The sequence below is a fragment of the Protomyctophum parallelum genome (assembly GCF_964188405.1).
Source record: "Protomyctophum parallelum genome assembly, chromosome: 8".
Taxonomy (NCBI): domain Eukaryota; kingdom Metazoa; phylum Chordata; class Actinopteri; order Myctophiformes; family Myctophidae; genus Protomyctophum; species Protomyctophum parallelum.
The window spans coordinates 4,483,589-4,506,794 of NC_139703.1; the positions used below are offsets into that span (position 1 = coordinate 4,483,589).

General features: G+C 42.9%; 1 protein-coding gene across 1 annotated transcript in view; it reads right to left on the bottom strand.

The window, feature by feature from the left end:
* The window catches only part of dock3 (dedicator of cytokinesis 3), a gene marked incomplete at both ends in the record, with an annotated part of 250,584 nt that extends 233,940 nt beyond the window's left edge, over positions 1 to 16,644 (bottom strand). The window contains one exon of the mRNA XM_083772261.1: positions 16,608 to 16,644. Within this exon, the coding sequence (XP_083628387.1) occupies positions 16,608 to 16,644 (37 nt within the window). The remainder of the gene's footprint in view (positions 1 to 16,607) is intronic.
* Positions 16,645 to 23,206: the final 6,562 nt, after the last annotated feature.

Genomic DNA, 23,206 nt, shown 5'->3' on the forward strand with positions numbered 1-23,206 from the left:
CGCTAAGAGAATTCCGGTCAAATGTCCGCTACATTTTGTCCCTGCCTGTCTCAAGTTTTACCATTGGCGATGAATGGAGAAATGACGTCAGAATTCTGCTAAATATGACGTAAATTGAAAACATTAAACGCCATTGACATTGAAGAGAAAATTTACGTCATATGAAAACGAGCAAATCAGCTAACCAATCACAGGCAACAGCCATTCTGATTGGCCAATGGCCAGTATGAGATGATCCATGCTGATGTATGATGTTAATTCCGCTATATATGACATAAATTAAACATCAAAACATGAAATGATAATAACATAAATTGATGTACAATAACAAGAGCGCCCCTCATTTCACACGGGTGTGAATAAATATATATATATGGCTATAATGTTTGTTTTTCAACGATGATTGTTTAAGACAATAAAGAAATCTAATGTTTGTTTTGAAGACTTAAACAAACATTAGCACCCGTTGCTTAAACAAACATTATGTTGTAATTGATGTTGTAAGATGATAAGAGCGCCCCTCACTTCACACGGGTGTGATTTTTATTATATAGACAGCAAAAAAAGAGGATAGAACATGTGTGCTAAAAAAGGACATGAGCATGGATGAATAAATAGTATTGCCCTTGTTTATATTAAGTGAGGTTTCAATGAATCTCACAACACAATGAGTATTAGTAAGTAAGTAAATATTAGGAATTTATATTATGGTCAGTCTTTTGTTGACTAAGACTAGACTAAGACTAAACAATTTCCGATAACTAAAATAGGACTAAAACTATATATGTAAATCAGAATTTGCTGTCAAAATGAACACTGATTACGGTGCACTTATACTGGCATGAACCTACAGTAGGCTAATTATAAAGAATTACCGTATACAAATATCTTTAAAATGTCTAAATATATTAGTGTACAGACGATGGCACATATAGTAAACAACCTGAAAGAACTGCAATGCGACTGCATTTGTTTCACTACATTTCATCAGTTGTGTCTCCAAGAGGTCCACTTTCTTCAATGGTTACCTTTGAATGAACGCACAGAGGGGACCAATGCTGACACGCACACACTCACACATGCAAATTCACACATGCAAACGCACACATGCATGTACTGTATACACACACACACACACACACACACACACACACACACACACACACACACACAATATCCCCAGTTGGACGTAGCATGGAGGAACAAAACCAAAAAAGCAGACAGCTTCAATGGTGCACATATTGTCTGAGTACAAACAAAGGCAAGACATGCCAGCAACAACTTCTGTGTTCCATTCAAAACTCCCCACACATTGTAGGCTAATCCCAGCAGGACTATACACCATCATATGCAGTGGTACAGTTCCTCATTGACAGTAACAGTGTTGATTTTGTCAACTAAAACTATGACAGAAAATGCTCGTCGACTAGCTGTTTTCACAGAAGAAAACTAAATAACGAACAAATACTAACTAAGCCATGATGACTAAGACTATAGACAAGTTTGTGAACAAATAAAAACTAGACTAAATGTTAGGGAGGAATTAGTATAGAAGAGTTAAAATCACACGTTGAGGGGAGTTGCCAAGAGCAATTTCATGCCCACAAGTGTTTGTTGCAGAAACGCATTCTTTTCACCAAACAGGCATAACTGGTGTCCTGCGTCGAGTGACAATGACGTCAAAGAGTCTATTGATACTCTTCATACCGTTTGCCTGTAATTACATGGCCTATTTCTAAATAAGAAACACCATATCTTATTGTTGGGGGGCATGGCCTATTTCTAAATAAGAAACACCATATCTCATTGTAGGGGGGCGTGGCCTATTTCTAAATAAGAAACACCATATCTCATGAACGAAACATCCAATCATCCTCAAATTGGAATCACACATGGAGGGGCCATTGTACAGCTCACCTTCAAAGGTGCTTTTCACTTATGCCCTCAGGGGGTGCCACAAACTGGAAGTTTCACCGGCTGTTGCAAAACTTATTTCCCCCACAGCTTCCTTCCTTGTCTGACGGCTGCAGCTCACGACTAATACAACCCTGGATAGGCAACCCTACACAGTGGAGATCTGTGCTCTGAGGGGCACCCTATGCTGACAGTAGTCAGTACTTCCAGTGGCTGGAAGTACTTTTCTCTGTGGCTTCATTTTTCAGTTGGCACACTGTGTCCCTTCTGTCATGGCTTCCAGTTCCCACCTGATGTTGTGTGGGAGTCCAGACTGTTCCAGACCGTAATGAATGACTGCTAGCTTGCATAGCGTCTTCAGACTAGGACTTAAGTCTAAGATGTACAGGTCATCATGGACTGTGTTGTATCCCTGGTATCCTCCAAAGAGAATGATACGGTCTCTCACCAAGCAACAGCACAACCCGTTATTACTTGGACCTTTCCCCTTGATCCCAACCTTCTTCCAGGAGAACGTCTCTGGATTGAACTTCCAGAGATTGCTGGGCTTTTTCCGTTTTATACTACCAAATACGTACAGCTCTCCATTGCAGACGAAGACTGAATGGTATTTTCTCTGCCTTTCTGGACAAAGCTTTGTGGAAGGTTGGTTCAGCCAATGGTTGGTCTCTGTGTCAAACACTCTGACATAGTTGTAGGAGTATTCCTCCTCGTCCCCTTCTCCCCCAAAGACAAACATCTTTGTCCCGAGGATAGTGGCAGAGTGGTATGCTGAAGCAGGTGGTGGAGATCCCCGGGGGTTTATTACAGACCAGAACATGGTGGTGGTGTCCAACTTGTACATGGCATTGGTCCAATCAGTCCAGCTGTGTCCTCCATAGATATACATGACCTTCCCGAGGGCGCATGCCGAATGGTCGAACCTCGCCTCTGGAACAGTCCCAGAAACCTTGGGCCTTAACCACCTGTGGGTGTGGACGTCAAATGCGTACGGCCTGTTCTTGCAAAATCTTCCTCGGTCGGTAACTCCACAGACGTAGACATTATCTTCTATCAACACGGCGGTGTGGCCATAGTGCAAGGAGGGAACCTGACGGGGACGCTTTCCGTTTCTATTTATCACTGGGGGCAACATGGTCCAGAGTAAAGTGACCGTGTTGAAGATGTTCACGTGAATCTGATCCGTGGTGAACGTAGAGCTTCCGAACGAGTAGACCCGGTGCACCACTGCCACCACAGCAGGCTGGACGTCTTTCTTCGGTGCTCCCTTCAGGTGCACGGTCCATTGCAGCATGTCACAATGCAGCTCTGAGGTGGATCACAGCAGATTAGAGGGAATCCGCGGAGCGTTGCTCTGTAAAGGAGTGGAGGTTCCTTCACAGAGCACACAATATAAGCATTATTGTGTGCCACTGCCAACACTTATAATGGTACAGCGGCGATAAATGTCAAGCGATGTCTTGCCAATCCGTGAAGTCGATGTTTTTTTTTAGTTTTTTTTTATTTATTCTTTATTTAGGGACATTATTCACAATCATATTATACAACCATTTTTCAAATAGTGTTTCTTTGTCCACAGGTTTTTGTTTTTCATTTTTATCGATGGGTTGGTTTTCCAAATCAGCTGAGTCAGTGATTCTTAACCTTTTTCAATTTCGAGGACTCCCCAGTGTGACATGCATTAGGCCACAGACCTCCATTTGATACAATGTTACCCAGAGAATAGTTTCTGATAACATAGGCTATGCAGTCCCTCCATAGAGCACCGACGTCTGACATAATGTAGGCATTCTACCTGGATACACCCCCTCCCCTCCCCCATTCAGAATTCCCATAGACGTGTTTAATATTACGTCAAATAAGAACTGTGTTCCAAAATTAAACAAATGAGCCCGGCATCAACTGACGGCGAGAAAACACTGATGCTGCCGAATTAGTAACATTTTCGCCCGAAACAGAAAAGGTTGTGATCACGCGATTCCTGGATGTAATCTTCTTCATCACTCCTAAGATCATTCACAGGTTACGTAAGAGTGCCCTCTATCATAAACCACTGAAATCACCACATGACGAGTAACATTTTCCCCATTGGATTCATAGACCAGTTTAACCCATTCTGACCGGGCACCCATTTTGGTGTTGGCATCATTTTATGCTTTAGCTATTGAAAAATAGCAGATCTACAAGCTCATAGCGCGCCACTGAGTGGCGCGCTACGAGCTTGTAGGTCTGCTATTTTTTGAAAAATCGAAGAACGACTGACATTTTTAGAATCTGATCTCAGGTCAGAATGGGTTCATCAGACCAGTGTGTGTCCAGTGGAAACCTCGTGTGAATCTGATCTCAGGTCAGAATGGGGTAACCTTAGATGTGAGGGCCTGGTAGCTGCCCTATAGCTCTAGATGTGAGGGCCTGGTAGCTGCCTTATAGCTCTAGATGTGAGGGCCTGGTAGCTGCCCTATAGCTCTAGATGTGAGGGCCTGGTAGCTGCCCTATAGCTCTAGATGTGAGGGCCTGGTAGCTGCCTTATAGCTCTAGATGTGAGGGCCTGGTAGCTGCCTTATAGCTCTAGATGTGAGGGCCTGGTAGCTGCCCTATAGCTCTAGATGTGAGGGCCTGGTAGCTGCCTTATAGCTCTAGATGTGAGGGCCTGGAAGGTGCATCAAAGGGTAGCGACGTCAAAAGTAATTTTCACTGCCTACAACGCTCGCTTTGCAAGTTCATTCAACTGCTTGGAATTGCATAATATATGCAATAAAGACAAACATTTGGTGATTACGTAATGTTGGTGCCATGTTTACATGATGCATCATTGTTCAATTAGTAAAATTGGATTTTCTAATGATCACCTTTACATATTTTTATTATGATAAATTGAAAGCATTAGAGAGAGAGAAAGAGACAGAATGAGTGGACCACAGTGGCGTCACTACGCAGCAACAGGCCCTGACGCAGGATGGTCCAGAGTGCCCCCCCCACCAAGCCGCTATAGAAACAAATTAACTATGTTTAAAACAACGGTTTTGTATCAGACCAAACACTACTCTAAAATGAATAGATTCAAGCTGTGGCAAGAGGCATTATAATATCAAATTCGGTCTCTTTTCTGTTTAGCCAATTATGAAAATAAACTAAGAAAACAGCCAAAACAATGCGCTATCAATCTATAAAGCCATGTTGCGCATGCAGCACGGAAAACTAAAAAGCGGCAAGCTAGAAATGCTTAATAAAGTAAACAACAAAATAATCAAGTACTGTAAAACACAAACGCATTTTATTTTAAACTATTCATTTTGTTTCTCAAAGCTGTTTTGACCACAATGAATGAGCTGATGGGCAGAATGGACAGTTGTTGCGCAGCAGCAGCAGCGCGCTGCATGCGCCCATGCACAATGAACTATGCTCAAGTCCTCCATGTAAAATGCAGCAACATTCCATTTCCAACACAACAATGTCCATATTAGACTCCATTATCTCCATATGAAAAGCTTCGTTTGAAGACCACCCACAGGCAGCAGGCCACTTGAATTAGCACCTTGGACAGCGGGTTGAGAGGAGAAAAAAAGAGAGAAAAAAAAGAGGTGAAGTTGAGCTATAAAAATATGGTGATGGCGCACCACGAAAATTAGACAGCAATTATGTAATTAAATAAAGAGGCTCTGCCTCTGCGCTCTGATTACCTTATAGGTGAACCTTCCGGGATTTTCTCTCTGCAAAATCATCTATCAGGTCCTTCACATCCAGCTGGCGTGCACGGGTATTCTCGATGGACAGAGTGGAAAGTCCACTGAGCCGACCCTGTCCCATTGTACTCCTCAGATAACTTTTGATCAGCTTTAATTTTGAGAATGAACGTTCGGCTGATGCCACTGTGACTGGAATGGTTATGAAAAGCAGCAATACAGTGCAGACTTCGCCAAAACTAGCACTAATGCAGCATGCTGCTGTTCTCCACAATAAGCAGTTTTGTGAGCTCTCGGATGGTCTTCACGTTTGAAATGAATGATACACGTTGAATGGGGAATCCACAGGTTAAATCGTGATTGTATTTTTCTACAATGGTTTGCGACGTAAAATCAACCTCAGTTAACAATATATTGTTAAGGGGCCCGGCCGCCTCTTTATTTATTTTTATTTTTTAAATTTGCCACCTCTTTTTTTTTTTTTTTTCCTCCCGACCTGGGTGTGCCCTCAGGCGTCATGGGTCCCCACGCAATCGCGTTGTCTGCGTCACGGTAGTGACGCCCCTGGTGGACCATGAATCCTGGACTAATGATCTGTCATTTAAAACCACGTCTCTCATCATGTTTTAGCTTAGTTGTGTAATATTTATCTCCCATAGGCCAAGTGTGTTTTGGTTTGTCATTGAGCATGCAACAATGATACATAATAAATGCATTTGTACATACAGTACAGTTCTATCAAGCATATACTGTAGGTGCGTCTAAGTATACACAATCGTGTGTAGAAGACGAGATTAAACTAGACTACAGTGAATGATGGAGTACCCGAAATTCACACACTCTCTCTCTCACACACACACACATCGAGAAACATACACCCAGACATGCAGACAAAAAGAGACAGATTTGGACAGAGATAGATGAGGTCATCCGAGAGAGATAATTGAGGCACGGCATCTGGCCCGCAGCCTGGGTGAGTGGGGACACCCACGAGAGAGAGAGAGAGAGAGAGACAGACAGACAGACAGATTCTGGGTAAAACAAATAAATAAAACATTGAAAAGTCTCCCAAAAGAAGGAGGATGAGGCAGTCATGGAGGGAATGGGTGTAGAGAGCTATCTGTGATGCTTGTTGTTGTCAACCCAGCCACCCATTACAACTCTGTAGTGACTGACTAGTGAGCATCTCCAATCAGGAGACATGAATAGTTAAACACACAGTTAAATCTGCAGTGCTCATTTAACTGTGAGAGTGCACCACTCTCCGAGTTACAGCAGAACTGTTGAAAACTTAAAAGACCTAAGTCTAGCTCGCAGTGAAGCGAGGATGCGTTTAAAATAGCAATTATGCGGGAACACCTGCTGCACTGGGTACTCACTCGCAGGTGATATACGTATGATGTGGATGAATCACCCCTGAATACATTCCAAATATATACAACATACTATGCATGACTCCATAACATACATGGTCCACCATCAGTCATACAATTAGGAATCCTGGATATACACAACATGTCATAGAGGCTGGGGTAGGATTCGCCCACGTCATGCCCTGTAAGCCAGATGCATATCGTTGTTGTGGAGCAGAAACATCCATATCCTAACTTTATATTTTTTTGTAAATCAAGGCCCGACTTGAAACATCAAAAGATGCACAAGTTTGAAACGCAGCGCGAAGCGACACACTTCGAGCTTGAAGATCTGAGTTTAACCCATTCTGACCGGGCACCCATTTTGGTGTCAGCATCATGTTATGCTTTAGCTATTTAAAAATAGCAGATCTACAAGCTCATATCGCGCCACCGAGTGGCGCGATACGAGCTTGTAGGTCTGCTATTTTTTGAAAAATCGAAGAGCGACTGACATTTTTTAGAATCTGATCTCAGGTCAGAATGGGTCAATCAGACCAGTGTGTGTCCGGCGGAAACCTCGCATGAATCTGATCTCAGGTCAGAATGGGTTAAACATATGATATGACCGACACAGAGACGATATGTACTCACAGCACAGCCGAGCTAAAGTTATAACATGTTTGAAGGCTTGCGATGATCTATGAAGTAGCCCTCATTCTCAGGGGAGGGCGATTTGGGTGGCGATGGAGGTGTGATGTGTGACAGTGAGAGAAACATATTGAAAATAGCATCCCTGCCTGCTGAAGCACACACACGGAAACACGCACGCACACACACATGTATGTACACCTACGCACAGACTATAACACACTTGCAGTCAACACACACAAACAAAATCTCTCTTTTTCTCTGTCTCTCTCTCACCTACACATGATGCGAGTGAGTGAAGTTATGCTGTTGTTATGGCGATAGTGGAACCAAGCTTTAGTAGAATTTCTGAGGGCATAGAGAGAGTAACCATAACAACTATGAACATCTCCTCTAGGCTGCTACTGTGTTCGAGGCTCTGAAGAGACACACACATAGTCGCACGTGCACGCGCACATGCACACACAGTCACACACACACACAGTCACACACACACACACACACACACACACACACCACTACTGTTGTACATATTGTATAGCCTATGAATTAAACCCATTAAAACAGTTTCCGTGCCGGGAATGGTTTAATCCAGGTTACTGTCGCTGCGATATACGACATACCCGCCTTTTGTTTTATGTGTTTAATCCGCTGTATTGTAATAAATAAAAAGAAAATCCGTCTTCGTCGCGGAGATAGAGACTAGATGCATTCGCTTTGATGACGAAACCGGAAATCGTCACATGCTGTGGGCTGCTAGGGCTTCTGGGAAATTGAGGCCAATGGAAATGAATGGGGTGCAACGCCTCATTGAGACGAGTCTTGTGTGCGTCTTCCGGGTGCACCAAGATGGTGGATGATACGCTCGGATCACAACAAACCGAGGGAGCTTTTTTCGCTGGATTTTCGCGGATTAAAAGCCCAAATAATTCAGTGTATGCTCTAAAGGTAATACAACAATCTCGGCAGTGAAGGGGGGTTGATTAAAATGCGGGTTAAGCGTGTAAAACAGTCAAACTGTTAGGATTCTACAAAATGTCTTCTAAATCCAAACAGTTTTCTGAAAAACGTATGTTCCTCTGGGTCTATATCGTCTATGTTGGGTGGGAAACCTAATACCGGTATCTCAAAAATCTGTTTTGAAAGAATTCAAATTTAAAAATATCAAAAGTAGCAGATCTTCAAGATCAAAAGGTGTCGCTTTGAACCACGTTTGGAGCTTGTGAATCTGCTCCTTTTGATGCGTGTGTGTGTCATGCTGTAGATTGCCATGATGTATGTGCATTTAACCCATTCTGACCTGAGATCAGATTCATACGAGGTTTCCACTGGACACACGCTGGTCTGACGAACCCATTCTGACCTGAGATCAGATTCTAGAAATGTCAGTTGCTCTTCGATTTTTCAAAAATAGCAGACCTACAAGCTCGTATCGCGCCACTCGGTGGCGCGATATGAGCTTGTAGATCTGCTATTTTTCAATAGCTAAAGCATAACATGATGCCGACACCAAAATGGGTGCCGGGTCAGAATGGGTTAAGCTTATGATAGTCTATAGAACCAACAATAATTACAATAGAAGGTTTGTCCACAATTCTATGCTGCATTCTATTTAGCCTACTGTACAGTATGTACCATAGGAGAGATAACAGGCAAACGATCAAAATAACAATTCTTCCACATTCTCTAGTTGTGTAGACTTCTTGTGAATTAAGTAATGCACATGTATAACAGTAATTTAACTCTTGAGAGCATAACATTTTACATTCAAGAGTTAAAGTTCTAATAAGGGTCTATTTTGTTACCAACTCTGCATTATTTAGCTGGGAACCACCAAGAAGCCCCTCAAGGACCACTGGTGGTCCCCAGACCACTGGTTGAGATCCACTGGACCAGACCAATACCAGCAGACCACTGGTTGAGATCCACTGGACCAGACCAATACCAGCAGACCACTGGTTGAGATCCACTGGACCAGACCAATACCAGCAGACCACTGGTTGAGATCCACTGGACCAGACCAATACCAGCAGACCACTGGTTGAGATCCACTAGACCAGACCAAAACCAGCAGATCAGGGGTCAACTAATAGGGGATTCACACTATGGTCCCGGGTGCGCACTCGGGACCACTTGGCAGATGTTGTGGTAGTGTGAATGATGCGTACCGTTCCCGGGAGCGGATCGCCCAACCGTCCCCGGGACCGCATGGGGGGCGGGTCTCTGGACCGTTGAAGTGTATTCAGATACGGATCGTTCCAATGTGAATGCATGTGTACCTAAAGAAGGAAGTGGACTGTTTTTTTTTAAAGAACGTGACATTAACTCTAGTCGACGAGCCAAGCGTCAACAAAAAAAAACACAGCCGCTGCACGACGCGTAACACCAGCGCATTTCTCAACGCCGCCCTTCTCCTGTTGTATACACGCAGCACCGCAGTGCGCGCTGATCTTATTCTGCGGACTACACGTGGCTCTTGGGCTTTGCTTGGCACAGTTTCCAAAGTAAAACAAAATAATAATAATAATGCTAAAGTAGAACTAGAATCCATAGCAAACTAATACACTGGAGCACAGAACTGACTAACAGTGAATAGCAGGCAGGCTGACAGTGAAGTAGTATAACGGCAAAAAGCCAAAGAGGCAATGCAATTCAGTGTGTCTGGATTTATTTCAGACAATGTCGCACATTTGATGGTCAGTGTCCGGGCGCGCCAGCCATCAAGCACACCGTCATCAGGAGGATTAAAGTGTGTTATGCAAGTGTACCCGGGTGCGCTGTTGAATCTCGGGCAATGTGAATCATGGCCATCGGGGACCAGGCAACCGTATTCGGAAACGGTTCCAATGAAACGGATATAGTCCGTCTCAGTGTGAATCCCCTATAAAGCTTCCTGCTGGTTTTCCGTTTGAGCACGTCTCTGACTCGTGACTCCCTGGCCAGTGGGACGGGACCTGACATGTGCTGAGGAGGATGGAGCCACCTCCCTAACATTCTGCTGAGGAGGATGGAGCCACCTCCCTAACATTCTGCTGAGGAGGATGGAGCCACCTCCCTAACATTCTGCTGAGGAGGATGGAGCCACCTCCCTAACATTCTGCTGAGGAGGATGGAGCCACCTCCCTAACATTCTGCTGAGGAGGATGGAGCCACCTCCCTAACGTTCTGCTGAGGAGGATGGAGCCACCTCCCTAACATTCTGCTGAGGAGGATGGAGCCACCTCCCTAACATTCTGCTGAGGAGGATGGAGCCACCTCCCTAGCATTCTGCTGAGGAGGATGGAGCCACCTCCCTAACATTCTGCTGAGGAGGATGGAGCCACCTCCCTAACATTCTGCTGAGGAGGATGGAGCCACCTCCCTAACATTCTGCTGAGGAGGATGGAGCCACCTCCCTAACATTCTTGTCATCATTATTATTAAGCAGATATCCAGAAGGGGGGAAATCGACACACACACACACACACACACACACACACACACACACACACACGGATTGACAGATAGGAAAGCCGCAACTGAGGGGCTGCACCATTTGTTGCATGCCGTCACTCCCCATATACTCCCTCTCTCTGTTTCCTGTCTCTCTATACTGTCTCTCTCAAATACAAAACAAAACAAAATGCTGCAACTGAACAGCACTGAGCGTTTTACAGCACTCTTTCACATTGTTTGCATCCTCCTCCCGGGAGGTAAAAGTGAGAATGTGTGTGTATTATTATCTGTGAATTTTTATGTGTCCAGTCTCAGGCGTGTGTGTATGTGTGTGTGTGTGTGTGTGTGTGTGTGTGTGTGAGTGTGAGTGTGAGAGAGAGAGAGAGAGAGAGAGAGAGAGAGAGAGAGAGAGAGAGTCTGTGCACTCCTGTCAACCTCTCTGTGTGTACACATGTCCCCTGTTGTGAGTGTGAATGCACATGATATTCCTGTCTGCTTTCTCTGTCCCTCTGTGTGTGTGCGTGTGTGCGTTCGTGCGTGCGTGCGTGTGTCCAGTGATGTGTGAGTGAGAGAAGCGAGTGCTGTGCTGTGCCGTTCGGCCCTAGAGGAAGCCATGGCTGTATTCAGGGCCATGTATGGGAGCTACAAAGGCCCATTTAGTGCTGAGTGAATAGTTGTTTTCTCCCGCTGGCCTCTAGCGGACTGGGAACCATGGGAGAAGCACTATGAGATACCACTCGCCCAGCCTTGGTATGCACAGTCTCATCCAGCCACACACAAATAAACTGTCTGCTTTGCAAGGCGAGAGAAAACGCACACATGCATAGTATATACACATCACACACACACACATCGTGTGCACACAGAGGAAGGAGCAGGAAGGAAGGATGGAACATCCATTGTGCGGTGCCGATTATGATTCTCCTATTCCCCCCACAAATCAGCATATAAAATGTCATATTTCTTTATGTACTCGTTGAGATATATACACATACACATACTACAGTAAATACAGTATATATATATATATATATATATATATATATATATATGAGACAGATGGTTGAAAGGTACTAACTAGCACCTTTGAAATGCAGGTTCCACACAGAGAATCCAGACTAATGATTAGTCTGGCCACGCCAGGCTATAAAGCTATACATATACTGTACTGTAGGTGTGACAGGTCTGCAGTCACCAAGTCTCACGTGGTCGAAGCCACCGTCGCATGTCGCCAACAACAGAGGGTCTGAATCACACTTCAGAGAGAGGGGAAAAGTCAGGTGCTATTTAATTACTTTTCAATAGTTGTTCCCCAGACAAAAACACTGTAAGCCCGATTTATAGTATGTTTGTTTTGCCACTTAGATATAGGCCTACAGTAGGAATCTAAAGTGTCTGACTGTTGTGAGACTACAAAAAAAGATCACTGTTACGTATTAAAGGGACACTTCACCCTTTTTGCAAAAAAATATATGTTAATGACGTTTAGAAGCTTTAGATCACTTTCCTGGGGGTATTTATGTGTGTAATATGTGGTTTTAGTTATTTTAGATTGTAGCAGTGAGCCCGTTGTCTCTGATGTCATGGACACTGGTCTCACTACCTTCCTGGACTACAATTCCCATAATTCTTTGGTGCACTGCTCCTCCTTGTGGATAGGGGGAAAGCTGTCTTACTGAGACAACATGTAGTCCAGGAAGGAAGTGAGCCCAGTGTCCATGACATCAGAGACAACAGGCTCACTGCTACAATCTAAAATATCTAAAACCACATATTACACACATAAAGGAAAGTGTTCTAAAGCTTCTAAACGTCATTAACATATATTTTTTTGCAAAAAGGGTGAAGTGTCCCTTTAAGCCCAACACACACCGTCTGCGAACGCCGAGCGTCAAAACAGCCGCCTCCGTTATTTTCAATGAACCTATCCCACACCGGTGGCGTCCGACGCTCGCTGGCGCGTGTTCACGCCTCGCCCGACGCTCCGATACGCCACTGTTCTATTTTCCAGGCGTTGCTGCACGGCAACGCCTGTGCAGCGTCGCTGCGCACCCGCTTCACAGACGGTGTGTGTTGGGCTTCACTTGGAAATTCTGCTTAACTCTGAGCTCTTTTTTCACGCTGTGCCTTAAGCCATTCCACCCAAATAAATGTTTTGATGGACCACAATGGAATATCCAGAGTATCCTTTTAGCCTAAATGTGTGACTGTACCTTGTGCCGTTTCATTTCTGACTAATAAAGTATCTAATCAATCAATCAATCAATCAATTGTACAGCAGTTATCGAACAGACAAAAACAGAAGGAAAAAAATAGACACCTCATTCAAATTCTACTAAGTATCTCTTTGCAATTAACAGAATGCCAATCACGATTTCCCCGTAATTGACTTCCTGTCAGCGAATTTCCCTGATCGCTCACTTTCATGAACAGCACGTCAATCCAATACACCTGATCATACAGTGAGTCACCATGTTCCCTAGTGTCTGCTAATGCCAAAAATGTAAAATAACTAGAGCTGGGACTCGATTAAAAAAAATAATCTAATTAATCAGAGGCTTTGCGATTAATTAATCTAGATTAATCGCATTTTAATCGCATATCAATATTCAACCCGAGAACAGTGAGAAACCTTTTTTTTTTATGTTTTTTTGGTATCCCAGTGAATCAATGAATAGTGACTACAGGATGCCACTCATTTTCAACATTTTACTGTCATTAATATACCTGTTGTGGAAATAATAATAAAAGTCACCCCATTCTGTGTTGCCTAGAACTGGAGGTCTGAAAGAAATTAGTAACAGTAACAAGTACATCTCAGTGACATCACAAAGCTGTACTTACTTCATATTGTTACTGTTTTTTGTCAGACCTCCAGTTCTAGGCAACACAAAATGGGGTGACTTTTTATTATTTCCAGTACTATAGAAAAGCGCCCAGTGAGAAACGTTCCGCGGTGAAAAAAAAGGTGCGATTAATTTATCTGTAGTTAATCGCGATAACTTTTTCTGTAGTTAATTAATCTAAATTAATCGCAATTAGTCCCGGCCCTAAAAATAACACAAATTTATGTTGTCTGTCATTATTATTATTATTATTTAAGATTAGTTTTTTGGCTTTTCTGCTTTTATTGATGGTATAAGGAATTGGGATTGACAGGAAAGAGGGAGAGAGAGAAGGGGAGAGACATGCAGCAAAGGTCATCATGAACGGGACTCGAACACGCGACGCGCCGTCAAACCAAGGCCTACAGTATACTGTGTGTGGCATGCGCCTGGACCACTTGGCCAGCGGGCGCCCCTAGTCTGTCATTATTACTCAAAGATGACCCAGTCTCGTTTGTGCTGTTGAGATAAAGCCTGATTAATAGTTTATTCAAAATTGCTGTCAAATCAACACTATAGTGGAAGCTCGATATAAATAGACCAATAGGGGTGAGTCATGTTTTGGATCAGCTTTCAGTGCCATTTCACTCCATCCATTCTTGTACCCAAACCTTCCCAGTCATCACCTCTTGGCTCAAGCACTGAAGCAGTGGTGAGTTTTCTCTGAATGAAGGATGATTATAAATCCCCAGGATTTTAAATTAAACATGCTTTTGCAGGGTTGGCTTTCAACAATTCCTTTTGACCTACAGCACAGCGGAGCTTTGTGTTGGATGGTGGATTTTTGAAGTTATTATATAAAGGTAAGAAATTCAGACGAAAACATTGACTTAGTCTATAGGCATAATGAAGAAATCTTCAAGTCTAGAGTCTAAAGAGTGAATATGGTCGTCATAGACTGTTAGACTATTAAAAGTAAGGTTGTTATTCTGTAAGGTCACCCACAGATTGATCAGTCTGTCTCTAATCACTGTGTTCATTTCAGAATTCTGAAAGTCCCTCAATTGCTTTTAAAGTAGCCTATATCAGACAATACACAGCTCTATGCTGGCATTAATCAAGCACTTTTTATATCCCAATGCTTTGCCATGTACTGTATGTTGTGTAGCAGGCTATGTAACAGGAAACACTTAAATCATATAGATTATCTGTTATTGATTTTAGAATGATGTCAATGGAAATGTAACGTATACACAAGGCTATGGATCAATGAGGATCAATGAGGGTTTCATGAATAGGGTGACAAAGTCCTTTAGGAAAGATTCACTGTTTTTTTTGCTGTTGTTTACCTTGAAGGAAACCGAGAGGTTTAGCCAAGCCTCTGTATGAACACAAGTGTTTTTGGGGAAGGGAAAGTCGGGTATAGGGAGGGTGATCTTTGTTTCTGCGCTAGTGACTCCTAAGGGGGGTGTTGAATGGGAGGAGTAGTGTCCCGGTGGGGACTCCTCACTGACAGGTGAGCCAGTATGGTACAATAGCAGTGGCAACACAGAAATGCGTGGGGAGACAATTAATTGCCATAACAGTTACATTTGGAGACATCTTTAATTGGCTACTTTAAATCTACTACTTGTACTAATTATACGTATAGGTATCTTTTAATGGAAGCGACCAGAGGGGCAAAGACAGATGGAGTAAGAGATGGAAGAGAGATAATGTGTGTGTGTGTGTGTGTGTGTGTGTGTGTGTGTGTGTGTGTGTGTGTGTGTGTGTGTGTGTGTGTGTGTGTGTGTGTGTGTGTGTGTGTGTGTGTGTGTGTGAATAAAGAAAGAAAGTACACTTGAACTGTGGCTCTTGACAAGAGTCTTCAATAAGTCCAACTACCAACATACTAACAACAGGCTATATCATTGTAATATCACCATACAGACCCTCTCATTCCAACAGAACCCCCACATTGATAGCTATCCGTCTTGTCCCAACATAACAGCCTCTAGTCCCAAAGGAACACCCCAAAATAAGACTCAAAACATCATCATACAGGTACAGGCCCTTTTTGACTGTCCAACAGACCCCCCCCCCCCCCCCCCCCCCCCCCCCCCCCCTTCATTTTACAGCGATCAAGCTGCACCTGTTGTTCAGATGAGAATTGCGCAGGCTACACTGTGTGTGCACAACACATGAACACACACACACACACACACACACACTATTGTTTTTTTTCCCTGAATCAGAACATCAGCATGCACCATGGACGACAATTCATATGGGAGGAGTAGCATGCGGGAACTCATTACAAACAACTGTTCCAGTGCAGGCTACACTGTAAAATCCTCAATGTCCACACAGTCAATTACAATTTGGAACTCCAACTAAGACTTTATGAAATCACACTATAGTGCTTTTCAACCCTGTTTATATCAAGGTCCATTATTGATTCGGCATTTGAGCCACAGACCAACATTTGATGAGATTTTGCCTCCCCCCCCACCCCACACACACACACACACACACACACACACACACTAAAGACCACTAGTGGGCCCCGGACCATTGGCTGACAACCACATACACTTGTAGGCTACATTGCCCACTATCAGAGTTAGCTAGATTAACCATCAAAACACTCAGGGTTTCAATGTGTGCGTGCGTGGGCTATGAAAGTCAACCAGGAAATGTACCACAGGCTGTAAACCAGGGATTACCAAGCAGAGCAGACTCATTCATTCATTCATCAATCAACTCACCCACTCCTATCTTCTCGTCCTCCGTGGGGGTCCACATGATGACGACGGGATGGGGGAATCCCAACAATAAGCAACTAGTAGTCCTGTACGTGAACCCGAAGTGAAATCACCGCCACAAAAAAACAAAGTTGAATCTGGTTCATATACACGTCGCTCCGCGGCGAAAACGAAAAACGTGCGTCTTATTTACGGGTGGACATTTTCCGTGAGAATGACGCATATCATTTCTCTATGCGCTTCTTCTCCTCCACAGAGATGAAGAAGGTGCAGGTGCATCATCATCATCATCATCCTCTACATGTTCAGTCAGTCCGTTCTCACATCAGCGTGCAGCGATCGGTCAGAACGTGACGGCGCTGTTATCCGTCACAGAAAGACTCGCTGCGTGGATCATCGTGGATGTTCCTTTCCTTCTTCTCTTCCCACACTGATCTGATCTCCAGACACAGAGTATAATGTGTGTGTGTGTGTGTGTGTGTGTGTGTGTGTGTGTGTGTGTGTGTGTGTGTGTGTGTGTGTGTGTGTGTGTGTGTGTGTGGCCGCTGCTGGGATAAGTGTGGAGGAGACAGGAGAGCGATGCACGGTCCCCGGTCCCGTCGCGGTCTGTCTGTACTGTAGGATATGACTTGGGATGACGGTGGAGCGGTCCCTCTCTCTCTCTCGTCTGCTCTTACTTGTTGTTGGAGAGATGATCCGCTACATTTGGTCTAAGCGGATCAGTCTAAAAGGGGGGTGGATGTGGCGTAAACCCCCCCCCCCCCCTCCTGCTGCTGCCGAGAATAAGCCTTAGTGGTTCTCAACGTAGTGTCCGGGGACCCCCACGGGTCCTGCTGGGGTAATGTGTAGTATAGTATCACATTACATGATGTGATAAAGCATAACCTGATTTATGATTTAGTTAAAGTTAAATGACCAACATATCAACAGATAAAGTGATGCTCATGGGCTGTAAAATGGAATTCAACTTTTAGATTGAACAACTTTAAGTGGCCAATAACAGGAATATTTTTGTTATTATTTTGGAATCACACTTAATTTAAACTTAATTTACCCTATTTCTGGTACTGACACACACACACACACACACACACACACACACACACAAATGCCTTAAATGTGACTCAAAGGTGTCATCTCTCATATAGATGACACCATTTTGACAGAAGTTCCGTACAATTTTAGATAATGCAGCAGGTATGTGACAGCCAGCCAAGTAATGCAATATACGGTACTATAAACTGATACAGACAGAGAGAGAGGGGGGGGGGGGGGGGGGGGTTTGGGTGAAACACAGATTTTTTTGAGAGAGACATGGGAAGGGATGTCTAATGGAACTACAAATCATCATGTATCCCTGCACTGTGTAGGCTACACCAAATGACCTCAGAGCAACTATACCTTTAATTCACTTACGCAGCGGACTGGCCTCATGCTTCCTCCTATGCATGAGGAGTCCAAGCTGCAGCTTCTTTTCACCTGACAGGGGAGAGTTTCCCTGACTGGACGTATCGCGAGGAACATGTTATTCCGACCAGTTCCTTTCCCCTCCATCAGGCGCCCCGGCTGGCCAGCTGGGGGAGGTAGTTTAGAGACCAGGATTACTGCATGTTTTTTGTGAGGGTACCTATACCCTATAGGGGGCACGGGGAGAACATGCAAACTTCACACAGAAAGGGCCTTTCACCAACCCCACCTCAGGTATGGGCACTGATGACACGGAGGAGAGGACACACCAGCACCTACAGCATCCCCAGTGGGAATCGAACCCAGGACCTTCTAGCTGTGAGGCGACAGCACTACCGACTGTGCCAACATGCCCCCAATTTCACTTACATTTGAATAAATTGCTGCTACTTGGTTTCATACCAAGTTAATGCAAATAACCAAAATACTGATTTTCAAACTTTCAAGTTGATACCAAGCTATTAACCTCTCTTATATGCATACATAACTAGAATGTTATGAACATTATGAGGAGTCTTCCCTCAAAATCAGGGCACACTCATAACTAAAATAAGAAATGAATGACACTGATGCTTTCCCGGTTGTAATGGGTTATAATACATCCTCAGTGTTAAATTAACACCACAGGTTTTACAGTGTAAAACAACAAGTGCAACGGCCAATGTATGGCTGCCATTTGCTGTTGTTCACCATGCACATTGTATCTGCTTGTTTTGTACCCTGCAGACGATCCAACACATAACATGACGTACGGATATATTTGGTTCTACCAATGGTGATCTCCACAAAGTCTGCTGATGGACTGAGGCCTTATGGGAAACAAGTGTTCTATACCAACTAGAGATGTCCCGACACTGTATCGGTATCGGAAAAGTATCGGTATTGGCCATTATTTGTCATATCGGGTCATATCGGTATCGGTGAATATGCCTGCAGTCTAACCACTGATCCGACACAGGGGTAAGGGGTTGACACTATGGCAGGTAAATAAAATGTTGGGGCATGTGGAGTTTGCTATGGAGTTGCCCAAACTGCAAGTGCACGTTTGAGTGGGGAGTCTGCTATAAACACAACACGAGATATATATAGCTAGATAGCTACAAACACAACACGGGATATATAGCTTGATAGCTATAAACACAACACGAGATATATAGCTAGATAGCTATAAACACAACACAAGATCACAACACTGGTATCGGTATTCGGTATCGGCTAACACATAAATTGTGGATTGGATCGGAAACGAAAAAAGTGTATCGGGACATCCCTAGTACCAACATAATCTAATGTCTAGCGGTTCCGACCGCTAGACATTGCTGGTCGATTCCGATCCCATAACTTGCGTATCGGTCAATATCACAGTCCTAATCTTTAGGACAGTGGCTCTCAAAGTTGGGTCCAGGCACTCTCTGGGTTCCTTGAGGGGTTTCCAACACCCAAATATATACCCTTACAGATCTGGAACTCAGAGAGCGTGAACATTTAACAAAATGCGTCTGTTCCTTGTACGGTCTCAGTTATGGGGTCCTTGAAACACTGTTCTAGGAATAAATACAAATGGCATTAATATTTTGCAGCTACAACTTGAGTAAAATTATATAAATAGTACATTAAAACCCTCTAGTGGCCATTGACGTTATTTGCGTGTTAAATCAACAAATCCCTCGTGGCCAATGACGTTATCTGCGTAGTACTGCCCTGTCAGTACGTCTTATTATAACAAAATAATGAAATTTTTTGACTTTTTATTTTTATTTTTTATGTAATCTACCAAAAACCGGCCGAAACCCGAAACCACGGCGCGCGTGCACGATACTATGTGATCCGCGGCAAAAAATTTGATATTTTCATTTTGGGTTGTTCCTGGCCGTTTTTAAGCTTAATCTGACTAAGTTATGAAAAAGCTAATGTTAGATTAGCAATCCGGACAGCCAAACTATGTGCTAGGGGTCATATTAGCCTCCTTTGTTTACTTCCGTTTGACAGGAAGTGATTTAGCCAGATTTGACACGCAGAAATCAGAATAATGGAACGTTCCCGCCATCTGGTGGCACTTCTGGGTATTCATTTGAAAATGAAAGTAAAACGTCATGTATTTTATTTAGATCGCTGATCCCTCTTATTGCATTAAAATGACGAATTAAGAAATGGGGCATTGGCCAGCATTGGCCAGATTTGGCGACTTTTTGAATGGCAATCGGAAAATGTGAGATATGGCCACAATGTCACGAAATGTCTCATTTTATAGCTCCAAGTCACTACTTTACAATGAAACAATAATTATGATTATAGCTTGTTCCATCGTTTACTTATAAGCTTTTCAGTAGACCTTGGTTTCAGTGATAAGTCAAACCAAGGTGTACTAAAATGCTTATAAGTAAACGATGGAACATGCTAGGAACATTATTTTTTTGCTGTAAACTAGAGACGTGCAGCTTTAAAATGAGATATTTCGTGACATTGTGGTCATATCGCACATTATTCTATTGTCATTCAAAAAGTCGCCAGATCTGGCCCAATGCACAATAAGATGTTATTAAATCTAGCAATAAGTGGGTTAAGACAGTAGTGCAACATCAACTAAATAATTCAAAATACAAAATAATTGTTGACTGTAAATGAATCATGTGATAAATTACATGGCATCGAAATGGCATAGCATTAGGGGTGCACGGTTATGAAATGAGGATATCCAATCTCCGATTAATTGCAAGGTCATATCTAAAGAATTCACTACAAAATCCTGCTCACCACCTATAAAGCACTCAACAACCTGGCTCCCCCCTACCTCTCTGATCTTCTCAAACCCTATACGCCCCCTCCCGCCCCCTCAGGTCTAGTGAAGCCAACCTCCTGAAGGTCCGCAAGGCCAAGTATCGCACCTGGGGGGGGACAGGGCCTTCTATGTTTCTGCCCCCAACCTCTGGAATGCACTCCCCAATCATCTCAGAGTTGCCCCCCCCACCCTCCTCTCCTTCAAAACCTCACTCAAAACCCACCTCTTCAAGATAGCTTTCGCCAGCTGAGGTCTGGTTAAGATGTCCCCCGTCCCCTGCTTAGCCTTTTATGTTTTTAACCCATTCTGATCTGAGATCAGATTCATACGAGGTTTCCGCCGGACACACACTGGTCTGATGATCTGATTCTGACCTGAGATCAGATTCTAAAAATGTCAGTCGCTCTTCGATTTTTCAAAAATAGCAGACCTACAAGCTCGTATCGCGCCACTCGGTGGCGCGATATGAGCTTGTAGATCTGCTATTTTTTAAATAGCTAAAGCATAACAAATGCTGACACCAAAATGGGTGCCCGGTCAGAATGGGTTAACCTAGCACTGATATTTTACTTGTTTTGCTCAGTTTTCTTTTTTGTTTTCTTGAATTAAAGTTTTTTCCTAGTGTTTTATGTAAAGCACGTTAGGTACTTAGAAAAGCGCTATATACATTTGAGCTATTTTCTGCCGATACCGATTCTGACCGATTCCAATATTAGAGGACCACAATTGTGGTTGCCTGTTAATAAAGTATTCAATCAATCAATCAATCAAATTAGCTATACTCTTTTCCAAATGTCTGTTTTCACAACTGAATGAGATCAGTACACAAATTAAATGTAGATTTATTTATTATTTTTGCTGGTGAAAACCGATTAAATATATCACCCATTCTTGAGATAAGGGACAAAACTTTTTTCAAACTGGATTTTTTTTTTTTTAAGATACATTCAAATCAAATGGATGTATTTGTAGACACAGGTCTCAACTACCAATATTGAGAAGGAACAGGTTTTTCGCATAACATTTCTTTCTAAAATGGGACATTTATGCACTTAATACCCGATTCATGTCAACTCCGTCAGACACACTAAAATACCTTTTAATTGAATTTGATAATTTCAACAATAATATAAAGTCCTCAGTTCTCTTATAATGGCTTTCAGTAATCAAGTTAAGTAATACAATTATTTTAATATTGTTTTTTTCCAATATCACACTATTATGAAATATCCAATTTCTCAAATCCGTCATTTCAACCTCTATTTTCAATATTATAACATGAAAACCATGTAAAAAAAATAAATAATCATCATTACGTATCATTTCAGTTGGTGTTTCAATACATATGCACAAAATATTTAACATCACATTTTCTATTTCTTTGGAAATTAACAAAAACATCACGGGACGAACATCTGACGGAGTTGACGAACATCTGACGGAGTTGACAAGTTTAACTGATTTAGGTTCTAGATCACCTAGGATCTTGATTCTGGTGACTAATCCCACATTTTCAAGGATGAGGAATACAGTGGTACTATTTATATTGGCCCTGTGACCATGGCAGCCATTTTCAAAATGGCAGCCACCTGCTGTTATCTTACAATAACTCAAGTTCTACACCACCTAGGATCTTGATTCTGATGACTAATCCTACATTTTCAATGAGGAGGAATACAGTTTTATCTATTTAGATTTATCCCGTGACAATGGCAGCCATTTAAAAAAATGGTGGACCTGCTATTATTTTACCAATTTAGTCAGGGAATAGGCCTATTATCAGAATAATGTCAAATCTGTGAATACATTTCTTACCAAGAATTTTTTCACCAATGTGTTTGTAAAGGTGTCTACTAACATATCCCACATTGGTTTCTATTGAACCACCCTAGAGGCATTTTTGACAGCTGCTGAAAGTTGGGTACCATACCAAGTGGCTATGGCAAAACTAGGGAGTCTATGGCCAAACTAGGGGTCAAACCCCTTGGGCTAAATTCGGCCATATATCCACTTGCCCAAATGTGCTGACCTCATTTTGTGATGATGGCTATGGCCGTTTTCAGCCCAAGGAGTGTTCTTCGTGCATAGCTAATGCTTGGAATGCATTCAGAATCATGAAAACTCCCTAGTTTGACATGTCACATGCTACTTAAAGCATAATGAACATTTTGCCTTATATAGGTTGTTGATGGTACCCCAACTTTCAGCAGCTGTCAAAAGGTCCCCTAGGGTGGTTGAATATAAAGCAATGTGGGATATGTTAGTAGACACCCTTCCAAACACATTGGTGAAGAAAATTCTTGATAAGGAATTTATTACCAGATTGTATTAATATCCCCTGACTAAATAACTCATC